The 20,000-nt window shown below is 37.7% G+C and overlaps 1 protein-coding gene across 1 annotated transcript in view; it reads right to left on the reverse strand.

Moving 5' to 3' along the window:
- Positions 1 to 20,000, reverse strand: part of xylb (xylulokinase homolog (H. influenzae)) — a 48,210-nt gene that overhangs the window by 12,965 nt on the left and 15,245 nt on the right. The window contains exons 11-17 of the mRNA XM_056263707.1: positions 16,972 to 17,012; positions 14,243 to 14,358; positions 12,961 to 13,076; positions 11,934 to 12,007; positions 10,524 to 10,620; positions 5,865 to 5,923; positions 5,643 to 5,730 (exon numbers count right to left, since the gene is read on the reverse strand). Coding sequence (XP_056119682.1) covers positions 5,643 to 5,730; positions 5,865 to 5,923; positions 10,524 to 10,620; positions 11,934 to 12,007; positions 12,961 to 13,076; positions 14,243 to 14,358; positions 16,972 to 17,012 — 591 coding nt within the window. The remainder of the gene's footprint in view (positions 1 to 5,642; positions 5,731 to 5,864; positions 5,924 to 10,523; positions 10,621 to 11,933; positions 12,008 to 12,960; positions 13,077 to 14,242; positions 14,359 to 16,971; positions 17,013 to 20,000) is intronic.

The following is a 20,000-nucleotide window of genomic DNA, read 5'->3' on the forward strand; positions in this document are numbered from 1 at the left end:
CACCATCAAACACTGAGCTTTTAACTGATCTTTTTTTTTGAGCTTTTAACAATAATCACCATCTAAAGTTGATCTAAATTCATACAAGTGTTCATGAAGTTTGCAATCTATATTTCACTTCTATTACCAGTTCATTTGTAAATATCACAAAAGCACGTTCTCAAGTTTTCATGTTGCCTGGAGAAATCCATAATTTTCCAGTCGTTTCATCTAATTAATAGCCGCTACTTTTTCCATTGGGAAACTTGATTGATATAAAAGAATAAGCCCTTTATATCTGAAATCAAAGTACTTGATAAACCCAAACATGTGTGACCGTTCAAATCAGTGGTTTCATGACATGAAAGTCCAAAAACTAGGTCTGTTTGTCACAGTGTTTTTTTTCTTTGGGTGTGATGATAATCCACAACTTTCAGACCAACAGTGATATTCATCTGAGGTCTTCACGACACAATGCTCAAATGAAACAAAGTCCAGTGAATCACAGGCATTATGGGATTGAAAAGAGCAGAATAAAGAGAAGAGCCGTGAAGGCCCGATACTGCGACTTCATTTCAAAGGCGTATTGAACCGAGTGATTTGTTTACGAGAGAATGCAATGAACCGTGTCCACAGGAGACGAGCGTCCATATGATGTCATGTGATATTAGCTTTGCCTTATTAAATCATAGACAAAAGCAAACAGACTCAAAAAAAGGTACCAGCACAGCTTACAAAGCATCGCTCTGGCATCACTGACCTTTCCTAGGAGTGGACGCTTCTATCGGCATAATAGGCCTGAACACACACACACACACACACACACACACACACACACACAGATGCCACAGCCTGTTACGATTTCTCAGAAGTTGCTTCATCTCGTGTGAAAGACTAATGAGGCTTTACAGCAATACAGCAGTTTCTCTTTCAGCTCGCAGTCGTTGCGTCATCATCGGAGGCGCTGTACTTCCCGCTCAATATAGACCACATTACATTTGAGTTTCATGTCAGATAGATTTCACATACTTTTATACAGACAAGACTTGAAAAAAAGTGATTAAGCTTCAAACACACAATCATGTGAATACAACAATACACTCACCGGCCACTTTATTAGGTACACCTGTCCAACTGCTCGTTAACACTTAATTTCTAAGCAGCCAATCACATGGCGGCAACTCAGTGCATTTAGGCATGTAGACATGGTCAAGACAATCTCCTGCAGTTCAAACCGAGCATCAGTATGGGGAAGAAAGGTGATTTGAGTGACTTTGAACGTGGCATGATTGTTGGTGCCAGAAGGGCTGGTCTGAGTATTTCAGAAACTGCTAATCTACTGGGATTTTCACGCACAACCATCTCTAGGGTTTACAGAGAATGGTCCGAAAAAGAAAAAACATCCAGTGAGCGGCAGTTCTGTGGGCGGAAATGCCTTGTTGATGCCAGAGGTCAGAGGAGAATGGCCAGACTGGTTCGAGCTGATAGAAGGGCAACAGTGACTGAAATAACCACTCGTTACAACCGAGGTATGCAGCAAAGCATTTGTGAAGCCACAACACGCACAACCTTGAGGCGGATGGGCTACAACAGCAGAAGACTCCACCGGGTACCACTCATCTCCACTACAAATAGGAAAAAGAGGCTACAATTTGCAAGAGCTCACCAAAATTGAACAGTTGAAGACTGGAAAAATGTTGCCTGGTCTGATGAGTCTCGATTTCTGTTGAGACATTCAGATGTTAGAGTCAGAATTTGGCGTAAACAGAATGAGAACATGGAACCATCATGCCTTGTTACCACTGTGCAGGCTGGTGGTGGTGGTGTAATGGTGTGGGGGATGTTTTCCTGGCACACTTTAGGCCCCTTAGTGCCAATTGGGCATCGTTTAAATGCCACGGCCTACCTGAGCATTGTTTCTGACCATGTCCATCCCTTTATGGCCACCATGTACCCATCCTCTGATGGCTACTTCCACCATGTCACAAAGCTCTAATCATTTCAAATTGGTTTCTTGAACATGACAATGAGTTCACTGTACTAAAATGGCCTCCACAGTCACCAGATCTCAACCCAATAGAGCATCTTTGGGATGTGGTGGAACGGGAGATTCGCATCATGGATGTGCAGCCGACAAATCTGCGGCAACTGTGTGATGCCATCATGTCAATATGGACCAAACTCCCTGAGGAATGCTTCCAGCACCTTGTTGAATCTATGCCACGAAGAATTGAGGCAGTTCTGAAGGCAAAAGGGGGTCCAACCCGTTACTAGCATGGGGTACCTAATAAAGTGGCCGGTGAGTGTATAACATAATATGCACTTTTATTTTTTTATTTTTTTTATTATATTATTTTTATATTATATTAAATTACATAATTAAAATAAAATGGATTTAAATGATGTAATTGTAATAAAATTAAATAAATAAAATTATTATAATACAATTATTTGAATTATATTATTATAATACCGGTACGTAAATATTTTTTTTATGAATTTTTAATAAATTAATGCATTTATCCAAACAAACTTAAATGCATTTAAAACCAATTACATTTTCAATGCATTTAACCAAATAAATGCGATAACAAATTAATTTAAATGCATTTAACCAAATAAACTTCTATGAATTTAAATAAATAAAATGTAAATGCATTTGAACAAATCAATTTAAATGCATTCAAACAAAAAATATTTTCAATCCATTTAACCAAATAAATGGAAATGCATTTAAACATAAATGGTTTAATAATTAAATAAAGGCAAATTGATAAAGGCAAATACATATAAATAAATAGCTCACGTGACTGGCTCATATCCAAGGATTGCAGCATGCAGGTTGTGTATTAATCATATTAATATTAAGCCAATCATACTAATGGCAATGCTAATGTCTCTGCAGGAGTTACAGACGTCTCTGGTTTATTCTGTTCCAGCAAACGCTGCAGAAACACTGTTATCACCACAGCACCTCTAACAGCAGCAGCACACACCATAAATCACCACAGGTGATTAAATCCAGCGGCAGATCTAATGAAAATGGACTTGTGTTGACGTGAGCGAGCGTTGACTGTCCATCAGGTGGCTGGAGTCAGAAGACCAGCGCTGGCTAAAGGCCTTCAGTTACAGTACGACTGATCATAGGCTTCAGCTCCAGGCTTCCTTCTGTACTGACTCACGACACGATGTAACGCGGAATAATGAGTGTGAACGCATGATTAATCCGTCTAATGGGTCATAATCTAATAGAGTTCGGGAAACTGATTCAGACCACAGGCGTCATGAACTCAATCTCTCTTATCCTGATGAAAAGGCTCTTATGTTTCACACAACATTCGTCTGAGAGGAAAAGCAACAGCATTTCAGATTTGATCAGACCTTTTTTGACTGTTCGCAACAGATTTTACTTCTGTAAAGATTGAATAAAAAAACAAATCATGCATTCACACACATGCACTCACACACATCCACTATCATGCACTCACACACATCCACTATCATGCACTCACACACATACACTATCATGCACTCACACACATCCACTATCATGCATTCACACACATGCACTATCATGCACTCACACACATGCACTATCATGCATTCACACACATGCACTATCATGCACTCACACACATGCACTATCATGCACTCACACACATGCACTATCATGCACTCACACACATGCACTATCATGCATTCACACACATCCACTATCATGCATTCACACACATCCACTATCATGCACTCACACACATGCACCATCATGCACTCACACACATGCACTATCATGCACTCACACACATGCACTATCATGCACTCACACACATGCACTATCATGCACTCACACACATGCACTATCATGCACTCACACACATGCACCATCATGCACTCACACACATGCACTATCATACACTCACACACATGCACTATCATGCACTCACACACATGCACTATCATGCACTCACACACATGCACTATCATGCATTCACACACATGCACTATCATGCACTCACACACATGCACTATCATGCATTCACACACATGCACTGCTCAACTGTCATTTCCCAGAGTTTCCCAAAGTTTGAGTCATTCACTGAAATGAGCATGCATAAATATACTGGAAGCTTTACTGTGTTTCAGCAGTGCACGTGTGTAAATGCATAGCATACATATATATATACACTCACCAAGACTGTATTTATTTAATCAAAAATATCCTAAATATTTTTTGCAATCTAAAATAGCTGTTTTCTATGCAAATATATTACCCAAGCAAAGGGATGCAGCCAATTTGAGTGTCTCGTCTCCCAATTAACAAAAGATCAGAATAATGTGTAAACCCTTCAGATTTACGGGAATCCACCAAAGTCGCTCTCCATGTAAAGTCTAACGTCTATTAAAGAAAGCGACGACCCCGGGTCATTAATGACTGTTTGTGTGAAGCAGAAAGTCCTCATCATCCAGACAGAGATTAAAGTCTCATCTGTGTGTTTGATTCTGGTAATGAAGCACTGAAGAGCGACTGGTGTCTGAACGACCCTCTCCATCACATCATATTAACATGATCAGACTGAAGTCTGTCTGAATCTCGGCCCTCACACACACTCGAAAGCAAAAGACATCATTAGCGGAGTAAAGCGAGCTTCCTCTGTACGATCAGATCGATGCGGGACGTCAGAGAGACGGAGACGTGGAGGCTCAGCTGAAGGACACACACTTATTCACATATTCTGGCCGGTCAGTGAAGCTTCGCTCGGTTCCTTCCAGTAACTGTCTGGGTGCCAAATATAACAATTCTGGCAGATTTACCTAAATACATTTTTAATAAAACATTAAAATGTCTCATTTATCATATATTACATATTATATCATTTATCATATATTATAGTATGTATATTATATTAGTATGCATATATAGTATATTATAGTATGCATATAGTGTATATTATAATGTATTTTTCATGCATTAGTACTTATAAATAAATAAAAATTATAAAAATAAATAAAAGAAAATAATAAAAGAAAAAAAACTATTACCTATAAATATAAATCCTAAATCTATTTCTATACAAAATATATTTAAGCAAATGCAAATGAGTAAAATCTCATATTGATTTATATTTAACATTTAAATTAATTACGTTTACATTTAATACATTAATAGTATAATTTATACATTAAAATACATTAAAATACAGCATTATCTTATAATGTGAATCTGGTACATCATCCTTCAACTAGCAGATATAAAATAACATAAAATAATTAAAAATAAACTATTACTCTTAAATCTATTTTTGTTCAAATGTAAATATTACATCTAACTTTAAATCAAAATGTTAAATCAAAAAATCTTGAATGTTAATTAAAAAAATGTGAATGTTAATTACATTTAATGATAATGACTTGTATATTACTATAATTAATTAATTAATATATTCATATATTATTTAAAATACATAAAAATGAGACATTTAAACTGGCATTATCTTATAAAATGTAAATCTGGCAAATCACCCATCCACTAGTAGATCTAGTGATGACATGTAAACTGAGGTTAATAGTTGGTCTCTGTGGAGGCTGTGGATTGACCAATCAGACGACAGGACCAGAATGATCTGTGTTATGACATAACTATAATAAGCATAAAGTGTGTTTACCGTGCAGAGCTCTGTAAGCGCAGCCCAGACAGGCCGAGTTCGGCACGTCGATGGTGTAAACCGGGGCGTTGAAGACATCCGACAGAACCTGTAGAGTTGAGATATGAACATTACAAGTCATAATGATCAGATGCATCATAATGAGGATATTACGCTATAACTACAGACTCATAATCATGTGATCAGTGTTGCAGTGATAACAACAGCGTCCTAAAATAATACCTGTAAAATGTCCTTGTTAGATGACGCTCCGCCTGTTGCCAGCACTCGAGTGCCCTGAACTACAGGAGAGAGAGAGAGAGATTTATAGTTATATATCATCATAAACTACACTTACTGCCTGTGACAATAGCTGGATTAACAGACAGATCATAACAGAAGAGCTGTGAGCTGTGTGTGTGTGTGTGTGTGTGAAGCATGCCAGGCATCAGTCATGTTAACACTGCCGTCACAGGCTGAATGAGACATAAAACATTATGTTATGCTAATTAAAGCATAATTCAGCCTGCATAAAGCATATAAACAAATGCTATGCAATAAAATGGCACATAAAAAGGAAAATCACTGCAGATCCAAACCATAAAATTATTGCACCTGTAAAATTTGAGTACCATGAGGAACAGATCTGAGATCAACAAACTGCATCTCAACATGAACATGATAATCAGACAGAAAGTGATGGACATATATATATAAATATATATAAAACGACACATGCAGTGGATCTCGGTTTGATTCTTCATAAGCATAAGCAAACAACACTGCAGGCATGCTCTGGTTTGGCTTTTTCCCAGCATTCCTTCCGCATAAAAAGACTGACGGAATGATTAAGATCAGCCTCATTTGCATTCATTAAATATTCATGAGACTCGTTCCTAAGAGCACACGCTCAGACCTACAGGTGCCGCTGAAGACACACACACACACACACACACACACACACACACACACACACACACACACACACGCTGGGTAATCCAGAGTCTATCAGCATCTATTGTGTTACTCCTACACATGAATATAACAACAATCATTAGAAAGAAAGCATGAAAGAAACCCAGGGTATATTTCCATAAAATTTTAAAACCTGCACATCATTACCATAATAATAATAATAATCATAATACATTTTTATTTGGGGATACAAATAACAGTACTACAGTATAGTTTTGTTTTAATTCACTTTTATGCATTAGACCGGTTTAAAACGTTCAAAAAGCATGTGATGATATCTACATCTTCACTGCGGCGTCAGTCTGACTGCATTTTTATCACCTTTGAAAAGTGGATTAAAAACATGTTAATGCTAATTACGGCTTTATTTTCACATTAAGTTTTAAAATGCCTTAAAGGATCCGCGGACACCCTGAAAGCAATAAAGAAAGGCATGAATATTTCTTATGAATATAAGCAAAAATAAATGTAAATCTTACTTATAAAAATATGTAACTAAAATATGCAATAAAGTAGACATAATTTAAACGTGAATGCCTTCCATTTGGATTTATAATTAACATCCTGATCTTTAACATTTACATTCAGCTTTTACATGTAAGATCTACACATTTTTTTAAAGAATACATGTTTTTATACACTACAGATATTCAACAGAATGAATAATTCCAGCCATGTGTGTGTGTGCTGTGTATAATTATTTTGTATACATATTAACACACACACATGCATGTATATATTTAAGAAATATTTGCATGTATATATTTATATAATATATACATATTTCATATATAAATCAAATTTTTCTTAAATATATACATGCATGTGTGTGTTTACTATACACAGCACACACACATTAGTAAACACATACTTTTATTTTGTATGCGATTAATCCCAATTTTAGTGAGATATGCTAATTTACGGTAGTGAGATCTCCATCCATGAGTCAAAGTGAACAGTGAGGGGGTGTGGCCATCTTCATCATCATCTTCATCATCATCAATGCCTTCTCACAGGGATTAATTGCAAAGCACATATATATTCAGGACAGAGAGACTCATACGGACGCACACAGAATGAATCACATGGTTATTTATTGATCAATAATGCAAATGCGCTCTGCATGCATCTCATATCCGGAGCCGGCGCCGTGTTTCTCCATCAACGAGCTTCTGATGTGGTGTTTTCATGCACTGAAACACACCCATGCGTCCACAGTCTCATTGAGATGTTAGTGTTGACTACAGAGCCTGCGTGTGCATTATTAATAGCTATTGACAGACGTGTCTGGTCAAACCCTGGTCAGAACACAGCGGACCTGCGGACGAGAGCGGGTTCACATCACACCATCGCCCCGCGGCAACACCGAATGTCAAAACACCTTCGGCACAAATCGACACACAGCGTTCCTGTCCGATAAAAGACTAACCTTTGAGAAAGCTCCCTCGGCTCTGGGAATATCTGAGAGAACATGCAGTGTGTGGAAGAGATGCTGGGTGCTTAGTTTAACATTTATTTTACTGAAGTAGATTATAATATTATAGTTTAAAGCTAGATGTGTAAAAGGGGAAGGTAAATATAAGTTAGCTTCTTCCTTCTTTTTTTGTTCTATATTTTTTCTTTTCTTTTGAACATGCTGAGATTTTGTTGTTATTATCTTCTTGTTAAAATATGCTCTGTTACTAATGATCATGTTCTGAAGAGGAAAAAGAAAGAAAAGAAAGAAATTATTCATATTCATTCATTCAATGTTTATTTATGCATTTCAAATTTAGATATAGCTGCTATATATTAGAATTAATTCAAGGTGTGCACTTTATATTTTAAGTATTAACTTCTGTATTCTTGAACGAGTAATTGGTAATTTTCCCCTCTTTTTTCTCTCTTGTTTGTTATTTGTAGTCTTTTTTCATCTTATATTGTATTGTTGTAAAAAAAAACTTCACAAACACTTTCCTAATAAGGTTTCATTTGTTAACATTTAGTTAGAAAATAACTAACAATGAACAATACTTCTACAGCATGTATTAATCTTAGTTAATATTAATCTCAACATTTAGTAATATTGTTACTTCTGCTATTATTAAGTACTAACATGAACATTTTTATTCACCAACATTAATTTTTTTTTGTTATTGCTCATTGTTAGTTGAAGTTAACTAGCGAGACATTATTGTAAAGCGTTACCCAAATATTTAACTGAATGCAGAGATAAAAACTGTAAATCCTTTAGAGACTACACTTCAAAACACGAACTGTCTGATGTCCGACAGTCAAACATCAAAACATGATCGTCTACATTTACACATCAATGACGCCTAATGAGTGATCAGAAACTTTGATCTAATATTTATGGTGGAACGCAGAAAAAACATTAAATTCAAAAAATGTTAAAAACATGCATGATGCCATAAAGAGGATTTATTTTATTTATATATAATATACAATATCAATCAAAAGTTTGGGGTTTGTACGTTTTTTTTTTTTTTTTAAATCTCTTCCGCTCACCATCAAAAAATACGGTAACAAATGTGAAATACTATTTCAATGTGAAACAGTGGTTTTCTATGTGAATATATAGGAAAATGTAATTTATTCCAGTGATCAAAGCTGAATTTTCAGCATCGTTACTCAATTTAATGCTTTCAAGTTGTATAAAAGTATGAATTTCTAAAAAAAATAAAAAAAATCTTACTGGCTTTAAACTTTTGAATGGTATAATATACGGCATAATAATGTATAATCATTTTATTTTATATACGTTTAAAAACGATCCCTTTAAAATAACGTCAGTGACACTTGAGACCTAAAAGTGGTACTAATTATATTGATGTGAAAACACACATCTGCATGAACATGAGGGAAAATGACCCATGATGATTGACAGGTAAACTCTGAGCGCTGGTCTTCTTCTAACAGTGAGCCGTGAGCGGGTCAGACCAGAATCAGGGGAGTTTCGTTCAGGCGAGGAGGACATTCCCCGTGCTCAGTGGCTGATGGGAGTTTAATTAAAGCGTGTTTGTTTCTGCAGCTCTTGGCAGCCAGAGTCTCGCTTCATCATATAATCACCCGCGCCGCGCTCGCCGCCGCCGAGGAATGAGAACCGCCGGCACGTCACAAACGGCACATGGGCGTGGAGATGCTCAAATACTGTACACACTCGTTCAGCAGTGAGAAGAGCAAAGAATGAGACGAACCCGAAATGCATGTGTAAACTCTAACAAAAGCTAGTAAAGTTTTTTTTTTACCACGTTGCCATGTGGTTGCTAGGGTGTTGCTATGCAGTTGCTAAGATAATATAGGTGGTTTTAGCACGTTGCCATGTGGTTGCTAGGGTGTTGCTTTGCAGATGCTAAAGTAATATAGGTCGGTTTTAGCACATTGTCGTGTGGTTGCAAGGTTGTTGCTATGCAGTTGCTAAGGTTATATAGGTGAGTTTTAACATATTTTATTGTGGTTGCTAGGGTGTTTCTATGCAGTTGCTAAGGTAATACAGGTGGGTTTTAGCATTTTGCTGTCTGGTTGCAAGGGTGTTTCTATGCGTTTGCTAAGGACATATAGCTGGGTTTTAGCACGATGCCATTTGGTTGCTAAGGTGTTGCTATGCGGTTACTGCTGCAGGTCCAACATGTTGTTGTGCAGTTGCAAAGGTAATATAGGTAGGATTTAGCATGTTGCCATGCAGTGTCTAGGGTGTTGCTATGCAATTGCTGCAACGCGGTTGCTGTTGTGGTTTCAGCATGTTGCCATGCGGTTGCTAAGGTGTTGCTAAGGTAATAAAGGTAGGATTTAGCATGTTTCTATGCAGTTGCTAAGGTAATATTAACGACTGACAAAGGAAACAGCACTGCAGTGTCAGGAGAGAGATAACTCACTCAAAGATGAGCAGACAGCAGTGAGAACATGAGATGGAGATCAGACACTTACTGATCTTGTAGCCCAGCTTTTCGGCATGAACTCGTTTGGCCAAGAACTGTCCTTCAACCAGGGCTCGGATTTCCACCTCGCGGTCAAAGGCAGCTACCTGTGCAAGAGCGGACACAAAGACGGGCTTCAGGTAACCAGAGACCGTTCCTGCTCCCATAAAGCATTCTTTGAGTCTGACGCCAACATTCCCACAGATGAGCACTGAGCTGAACTCAACCGACTCCGCCAGCTGTCAATCACACTCAGGATGAGAACCGGGTTCGTGCTTTAACCAACTCATGCTGGAAAAATACAGATTCAGCTTACAACCAAAAACGTTTTACAGACAGAAAATGATTATCTAGTTCTTTAGAAAATCTGTGTTCTGGTGTTTAAAACAAAGCAGAAACCAAGAAGAACCTATAACACATCAAGAACTTTTCTGCACAACCATAAAATTCAAGAATCATTGATTTCCTGAACATGTCCGGGTCATAGTTTACCTCAAAATCACAGAAATAATAAATATATATTAGATTTATAGTTAATAAAATGTAAAAAAAATATTTTTCACAGAGACATTATTTTTATGACAATTAAACAAAACCCCCAAATTGTCATTACTGTAATAAATTAATTAATTAATACATGCTAACTTAATTTTTTTTTAATATCTGAGTCCTATTATAGGATATGTTAGGACGTCCACCAAAGATGCAGCATATCAATTTTCAACTTTATCGATCATACGGTTACAGAGCTGCAATGTTTTTTTAGTTGTAGCGCCCCCTATGGGTGGATTTTCGTTAAGCTTGAACAATGCATTCAGCAACTATAGTATAGGTCAAGTCCTAAAAACGAGTTAATTAACTTATAACTTTGCAATGCTTCAATTAATCAAAATTCCAACAGCCTAGGAGTTAAAAAAATGGAAAATAAATAATTTTATAGGCGGAAATAGAATCAGAGATGATTTGTACGACTTGACTCAAGGATTCTGAGGGAGAAAAAAATTTGTTTCTAAACCTTAGTTATGATCCAAAATGCAAATAGCCTTATTATAGCGCCACCTGGTGTCAGATGTGCGTCTGTGCGCCTGAGTATCAATGCACCTGCTCATTTTTTCCAGAATTTCCGAAGATTTTAAGGTGAAATGTGACCAGCATGTTTTCATGAAAAAAAAAATGTTCTGAGTAAAAACAGTGTAAATAGCACAGCAATAACAGAACCACAGTCGGAGCGACTGCTGGAGGGTTAATGAGCATCTTATTGCAGGTGAACTGAACTCTGACCCAATTAGCACAATTTAAGCAATTATCTGATCAGTGGCAATATTTGCAAACCTGTTCAGCCGAAGTAAATGAAGCTGAAAAGGGCAGATCAATCTGTAGCGAGTGTGTGTTGTTTACAGCACACACACTCGTGACTCACCCTTTGACCTTCAGCATTAAACCTGTGAACGCCGACAGCAGGAGGCGTAATCTCCATCACGTCGAAATACATGCCTGAAAACACACAGACGCATCAGGACAAGGACAAACGGCTCGGCTTCATCCGGCGGCAGTGATTAAACACCCACGAGAGACGGCGGGTCGTGAGAGAAGCATATGGACCCCACACCACTAATGTCTCTGAGAGGAGCACACAGTATCCCGGCACCGGCTGAAGCATACAGTATCATTCAGATGCTGTTCTTTCATTTATTTTTAAAAAGATATTTTACATATTATTTATATATATATATATACACACACACACACACACATATATATATATATATATATATATATACATTAAAAAAAATTATATATGACTTTCTGTTAATGTTACAATTTCTATTAAGGTTACAATTTAATGTTACTGGAATAATAATAATAATACACATTTTTTTTTTTAAATGAATACAAAAAAAACGTATTTCATTTCAGGTATCATTTATTGTATTTCGTCACAACGAAAATGTTCTTTATGGTTTCAGTAATTTTGTTGTTATTTTGCCATTTTTATTGATTTTTAAATATGTGTATATATTTTTTATTAATTTAATTTCAGTTTAAATTTGAGTTATTTTAGTACATTAAGTTAATCTAAATGACAATGATAAATATTGCTCTGGAAAATGAGCTGAAATAAAATAAAATATAAAAAAATGTGTTAACTTTTTTTTATTATGGTTTTAGTCTTTTTTTTTATGGCTTCTAGTCATTTTGTTGTAATTTTGAATTTTTTAAAAATCTGCATATAGTATATCCATTTTTATTTCAGTTGGAATTTTAGCTCTTTTAATACATAAAATTTAACAAAATGAAAATACGAATTTTTGCTTCGGAAACGAGCTGAAATAAAATAAGATGTATTTTATTTAATAATATTTTTGTTAATTCAAGTAACGAAAGTTTTTTTTTTTTTACCGTTTTAGTCAGCTACAATAACCCTGGTATCACCAATATTTAATCACCTAAATTTCCATTGTTTCCCATCGGCGTGGACCTCAAAGCGCTGGAGAAAAGTTCCCATGATCCTCCAGCACATTCATTACGAATCCTCTCTCGTGTGAAAGAGCCGTTTTTAAAGCTGTGAGAAACACAAGAGAAGAGTTTCAGGTGAAACACAAATAACCAGTGACTGTGTCCACATGTGTCCACATTTAACACTTCAAACTAAAACGTTCTGCCTTTGAGCGGTGTGAGTACGGCTCTTTTCCTCTTCTGACAGACTGACGTGAATGAGGTCAATCTTCATTACATCTAAAGATAGAAGAAGAAACGCAGCACTTACACGAGCTGATTCCTTTCAACTCAGGAAACAATTTCACATCCTCAGGAAAAAGCACATAACTCAAATCTCTTTTTATACATTCAGGCTTTAAGGGTAAAGCTCCACATCTCTCACGCAAAGAAAAACACTCAAACGTCAAATAAAAAACTGCTACAAGGTCAGTGGAGAGCTGCAGAGAACAGTATTTACATTTATTCCTCTCGCGCTGAAGTGAAGGAAGTGTTCGGCTGCACACGAGGACTGAGACTCAAGAGTTGAGGAGGTTATTCCTCAAGCACACTGCATTATCATCAGCTCTCCTGGCACTTATAGACCAGATCACACACACGAGTGCACTACACATTAAACACACACAAAGAATCATACAAACTCACAAATCTCACTGTGAAATGTCATATTTCACCCCAAAATCTAGACAGAAAAAAATAGGGATGCACCGTTATGAATATTATGGCCGATAACGATTACCGATAATTCTTTACATTTAAAAGCCGATAACCGATAAATTGGCTGATAAATCCGAATCCAAATTTTTTAATAATTTTTGAGAGCCTGATTACAAAAACAAAAGTCTCACCATTAAAGCCGTGTCCTAATCACACAATTTTAATGTTCTGATTATAATTTTATGTAGCCGATATGACAGACTTGCGCTGAACTGTATTTTCCTTTTCAAAGTGATTCCAATCATATTTCAAGCAATTCAAAACCATCATGTTGAACATCTGAAGCGTCTCAGCTGAAGGGAATAATACATCGTTTATCGGCTTTAATATATATCGGGCAAATTTTCTTATCGGGCCGATACCGATAACATTATAAATGCTCATATATCGGCCGATACCGATATGGGGGCTGATATATCGTGCATCCCTAGGAAAAAACTGTATTATAATTGTGTTATTTTGTCAGTCTGACGGAAACATACCGCGGTTTACATCAGGCGTGTGTGTGTGTTTTACCATATCAGAGCCATGTACGCGCTGCAGTCCACCGGGTTACAGAAGATGTGGCCCTCGACTGTGGGTTTGGGATCCGGGATCCACAGGAAAAGCGTGTCGCTGGTGCCCAAACTGACCTGTAGAGAATCACAACATCACAACTCGAACACACACAGAGTCTGAGAGCGCTTTACTAACGCTCCCATAGAGAGCCTAAGCCCCTCCCCTTCCGGTCGACCACCATGGGACCTTATTTCGGAAAAATATTGTATGGTAGTCAATGGCGAGAGACAACAAATATTTTGATCTCGTTTGAATTGTGCCCTGAATCACACATATGATGTTTGTCAATTTAAAAGATACATTTTAAAGCAGGGGTCTCAAACTCGCGGCCCGCGGCCCATTTGCGGCCCGCGGGGTGATATTTTGTGGCCCCCTACTTGACATTAAAGTTTAATGTTAGTGCGGCCCGTCGTTGCGTGTGCCGCAAAAAAAAAAAACAAAAAAAAAATTTTATCCCTTATGAGCTACCATAGATAGTCTCGTGACAGCTTACGGAGGGTTTGTTGTCAATAGTTGTCATAGACAACCGCGCAGTACAAACATACTGCGCCTGGAAAAAATGAGCGCGTCGCTTCAATTATGAGCGCGCTTGCCGCGCAGGCCTACATTTGAAATTACGAACTTGAGCGCGCAAAATATGTGAGCGCGATATGTGAACGGCCCCTTGGCGAGCTACCACCAATCAGGCCACGAGCTACTGGTAGCTCGCGAGCGACGTGTTGGAGAGAGACCCTGCTCTAAAACAATGTGAGAATAATCACTTTGAGCTTGTAATATGTGTCTAACAGGTTCATAAGAAGGTTTGCTTTGATTTGTGCAGTCAGTAATTTGAGACACTATACAAAGAATTCAACAAGACGGGCAGACATGACTGCAAATATTTGTATTTCAAAAGCAATAATTGTTTTTCTAAGTATAATAAAAGGAAATGTGCCTTCCAAAAAAAACATTCAATATCATTAATGTGTTGTATAAAGAAAATAAAAAGGACATAAGCAAATATAAATATCACAAATATGTGTTATAGACAAAGAAAGTTTGTAAAATGAACTTCAACTGTCAGAAGGACAGCTCATGAAGAACCAATCATGTACAGAAAGGAATGTTCAAATTCAGAGGAACTGTTCAGAAGAAACGTTAATAAATATTGAGAAGATTGGATCAGTTGTGCTCCTTTTTTGGAATACTTGAATACTATTTTTTTGTGGAATACTTGATGCGGCCCAGCCTGACCCAGACTCTACCTCTAGCGGCCCCCAGTTAATTTGAGTTTGAGACCCCTGTTTTAAAGTCAAGAAAGTCGCAGTTTGATGTAAAACTGTTGAGGTGTAAGACTGTGAAAATACGTAATTACAAAGACTACAAACCCCAGAGGCGCACATTTTCTCTCAATGAATGAAGCTAACTTTGACGCTAACTTTACTGACGCTAACTTTACTGAAGCTAACTTTACTGAAGCTAGCTAACTTTACTGAAGCTAGCTAACTTTACTGAAGCTAACTTTACTGAAGCTAACTTTACTCTGAAGCTAACTTTACTGATGCTAACTTTACTCTGAAGCTAACTTTACTGATGCTAACTTTACTGATGCTAACTTTACTGAAGCTAACTTTACTGAAGCTAGCTAACTTTACTGAAGCTAACTTTACTGAAGCTAACTTTACTCTGAAGCTAACTTTACTGATGCTAACTTTACTCTGAAGCTAACTTTACTGATGCTAACTTTACTGATGCTAACTTTACTGAAGCTAACTTTACTGAAGCTAACTTTACTGAAGCTAGCTAACTTTACTGAAGCTAGCTAACTTTACTGATGCTAGCTAACTTTACTGAAGCTAGCTAACTTTACTGAAGCTAACTTTACTGAAGCTAACTTCACTGAAGCTAACTTTACTGAAGCTAACTTTACTCTGAAGCTAACTTTACTCTGAAGCTAACTTTACTCTGAAGCTAACTTTACTGATGCTAACTTTACTGATCCTAACTTTACTCTGAAGCTAACTTTGCTGATGCTAACTTTACTGATGCTAACTTTACTGAAGCTAACTTTACTGAAGCTAACTTTACTGAAGCTAACTTTACTGAAGCTAACGTCTGTCATTGTTTCTATAGTCTTACGTTATAATCGTAACGTTACGCCGTCATGCCCGTCAGCAGCGTCTTACGTCAGCGGCGGCACTGAACGCGGATCCACAACAGAACCGGAAGACACACACACACACACACACACACACACACACACACACACACACACACACACACACACACCAGACACACGTCAGCAGCGTCTTACGTCAGCAGCGGCACTGAACGCGGATCCACAACAGAACCGGAAGACAATACAATGCTGAATAAAGTCCTAGTTTTTGTTATTTTTGGACCAAAATGTATTTTCCATGCTTCAACACACTCTAACTAACCCACTGATGTCACATGGACTACTTTGATGATCTCTTTATCTCCTTTCTGGACAAGGACAGTATACCGTACACACATTTACAATGGAGGGACAGAAAGCTCTCGGACTAAATCTAAAATATCTTAAACTGTGTCCTGAAGATGAACGGAGGTCTGACGGGCTTGGAGCGACATGAGGGAGAGGCATTAATGACATCATTTTCATTTTTGGGTGAACTAACCCTTTAATAATGTTGAGTATTTCATATGTTTATTAGTAAAACACTCACCGCTAGATCTCCCTCTTGAAGCCTCATACCAGCCAGAGACCCTGCAACGACACAAGACATTTCTCATCCTTAAATCGAACGTCTTCCCTAATCCTGCACGTGTGGTGTCTGAACACAGACGTCCTCAAGTGGATGAAGACGTCTGACACTGGGGTTCTGCTAACACAGGCTCTCATGCTTTAGTCTGGAGCGCAGAGAGAGGAAGAGGAGAACACTTCAGATTTAATCACAGGTGGTCAGCGTTATTCTTGGCGGCCTTGCAGAAACCAAACGTTCAATAAATCACCAGAAACGTCACGCTAACAGGAGCTTCAGCGCCGAGAAAAATGATCCCGGATTCGAATTTCAATACAACAGGAAAAAACAAGGCGAAAAAAACCATTTCAGCACTTTCTAGAAAAATGAAACTTATGCTGTCAATGCGCATTAACTTTACATCACATGAAATGCATCTGTTTGATAAACGATCTCCTCGTCCATCTGCGGTCCAGTGCTATTTTAGTATTATTGATATGTTATTATAGTATTTATTCAGATTTTATTTTTTATACTTACAGTTTTTTAATCTTAATTTTAGTTTGTGTAACTAGTAATTTTGTTATGTGCTAATAATTAATTAAAAAAATCAAAATGTCAAATTAAAATAAATAATGTTAAAATAAAAGCAATCAAAATAAAAGATGAGCTATTTTATTTGTCTCCGTGCGGGTGCCCATTAACCAGCGTCAGAGACCCGTGAACATGCAAATGTGCTGTTCAGTTATTGAAATATTAAATTAAAATCTCAGGGGGACTCCTAGAAAATATTTGAGCTCAAAGGGGTTCGGCTGACAAAAACCGTTTGGGAAAAATTAATTAAGATTAATTCACCTCAGCGGTCGTTCTAGGCCTTTTAGTGCGGAGTATAAATTACACGAAATTATCATGAAGACACATATATTTGTAAATCAACCAAATGACAAGTTATACTTCTAAATAGAATTTATATTCATTTAAAAAATATTCACATATTTAATATGAATATATATTATTCATTATATATATATATATATATATATACATATATATATAAAATGTATATATATTATATACATTATATAGTATATACTGTATATACACATTTATATACACACACACACAAACACAGTATATAGTAAAAATATATAAATTAATATAAATTATATTAGTAACATAAATAGTTACTTTAATAGTTATAAAAAAATAATATATATATACTGTATAAATATATATATATATAAATTGAATTTTTATTCTATATATACTTATATTAATTAATATTAATGTATATATTATACTATTATATTATATATATACATATAAGTGTGTGTGTGTATATATATATATAAATATTTATTAGTGTATATATATATATATATAAATGTATTATTAGTTATTAGTGAGTGTGTGTGTGTGTGTGTGAGAGAGAGAGAGAGAGAGAGAGAGAGAGAGAGAGAGTGTGTGTGTGTGTGAGAGTGAGTGAGTGAGTGAGTGAGTGAGTGAGTGAGTGAGTGAGTGAGTGAGTGAGTGAGTGTGTGAGTGAGTGTGAGTGAGTGAGTGAGTGAGTGAGTGAGTGAGTGAGTGAGTGTGAGTGTGAGTGAGTGAGTGAGTGAGTGAGTGAGTGAGTGAGTGAGTGAGTGTGTGAGTGTGTGAGTGAGTGAGTGAGTGTGTGAGTGAGTGTGTGTGTGTGTGTGTGTGTGTGTGAGTGAGTGTGTGTTTCCTGGAGTGGCTGCACTGGAGAGATGTATTGTGTGTGTGTGTGTGTGTGTGTGTGTGAGTGAGTGAGTGAGTGAGTGTGTGTTTCCTGGAGTGGCTGCACTGGAGAGATGTATTGTGTGTGTGTGTGTGTGTGTGTGTGTGTGTGTGTGAGAGAGAGAGTGTGTGAGTGTGTGAGAGTGTGTGTGTGAGAGTGTGTGAGTGTGTGTGTGTGTGTGTGTGTTTCCTGGAGTGGCTGCACTGGAGAGATGTATTGTGTGTGTGTGTGTGTGTGTGTGTGTGTGTGTGTGTGTGTGTGTGTGTGTGTGTGTGTGTGTGTGTGTGTGTGTGAGTGTGTGTTTCCTGGAGTGGCTGCACTGGAGAGATGTATTGTGTGTTGTTGCTGCCCTCTACAGTCAGGACGATCTCATCATGTTTTGACGCTGATCTGTAACTCGCTGAAACACAGTGAGTGAGTGTGTGAGTGAGTGAGTGAGTGAGTGTGTGTGTGAGTGTGTGAGTGAGTGTGTGAGTGAGTGAGTGTGTGAGTGAGTGAGTGTGTGAGTGAGTGTGTGAGTGAGTGTGTGAGTGAGTGTGTGAGTGAGTGAGTGAGTGAGTGAGTGTGTGAGTGAGTGAGTGAGTGAGTGAGTGAGTGAGTGTGTGTGTGAGTGTGTGAGTGAGTGTGTGAGTGAGTGAGTGTGTGAGTGAGTGTGTGAGTGAGTGAGTGTGTGAGTGAGTGTGTGAGTGAGTGAGTGAGTGAGTGAGTGAGTGAGTGTGTGAGTGTGTGAGTGAGTGTGTGAGTGTGTGAGTGAGTGTGTGAGTGAGTGTGTGAGTGAGTGTGTGAGTGAGTGAGTGAGTGAGTGAGTGAGTGAGTGTGTGAGTGAGTGTGTGAGTGAGTGTGTGAGTGTGTGAGTGAGTGTGTGAGTGAGTGAGTGTGTGAGTGAGTGAGTGAGTGTGTGAGTGAGTGTGTGAGTGAGTGTGTGAGTGAGTGAGTGAGTGAGTGTGTGAGTGAGTGAGTGTGTGAGTGAGTGAGTGAGTGTGTGAGTGAGTGAGTGAGTGAGTGTGTGAGTGAGTGAGTGAGTGTGTGAGTGAGTGAGTGTGTGAGTGAGTGAGTGAGTGAGTGTGTGAGTGAGTGAGTGTGTGAGTGTGTGAGTGAGTGAGTGAGTGAGTGAGTGAGTGAGTGAGTGAGTGTGTGAGTGTGTGAGTGAGTGTGTGAGTGTGTGAGTGAGTGAGTGAGTGAGTGTGTGAGTGAGTGAGTGTGTGAGTGTGTGAGTGAGTGAGTGAGTGAGTGAGTGTGTGAGTGAGTGTGTGAGTGT

Source organism: Rhinichthys klamathensis, unplaced genomic scaffold, assembly GCF_029890125.1.
Source record: "Rhinichthys klamathensis goyatoka isolate OS25496 unplaced genomic scaffold, OSU_Roscu_1.1 h1tg000209l_1, whole genome shotgun sequence".
Taxonomy (NCBI): Eukaryota; Metazoa; Chordata; class Actinopteri; order Cypriniformes; family Leuciscidae; genus Rhinichthys; species Rhinichthys klamathensis.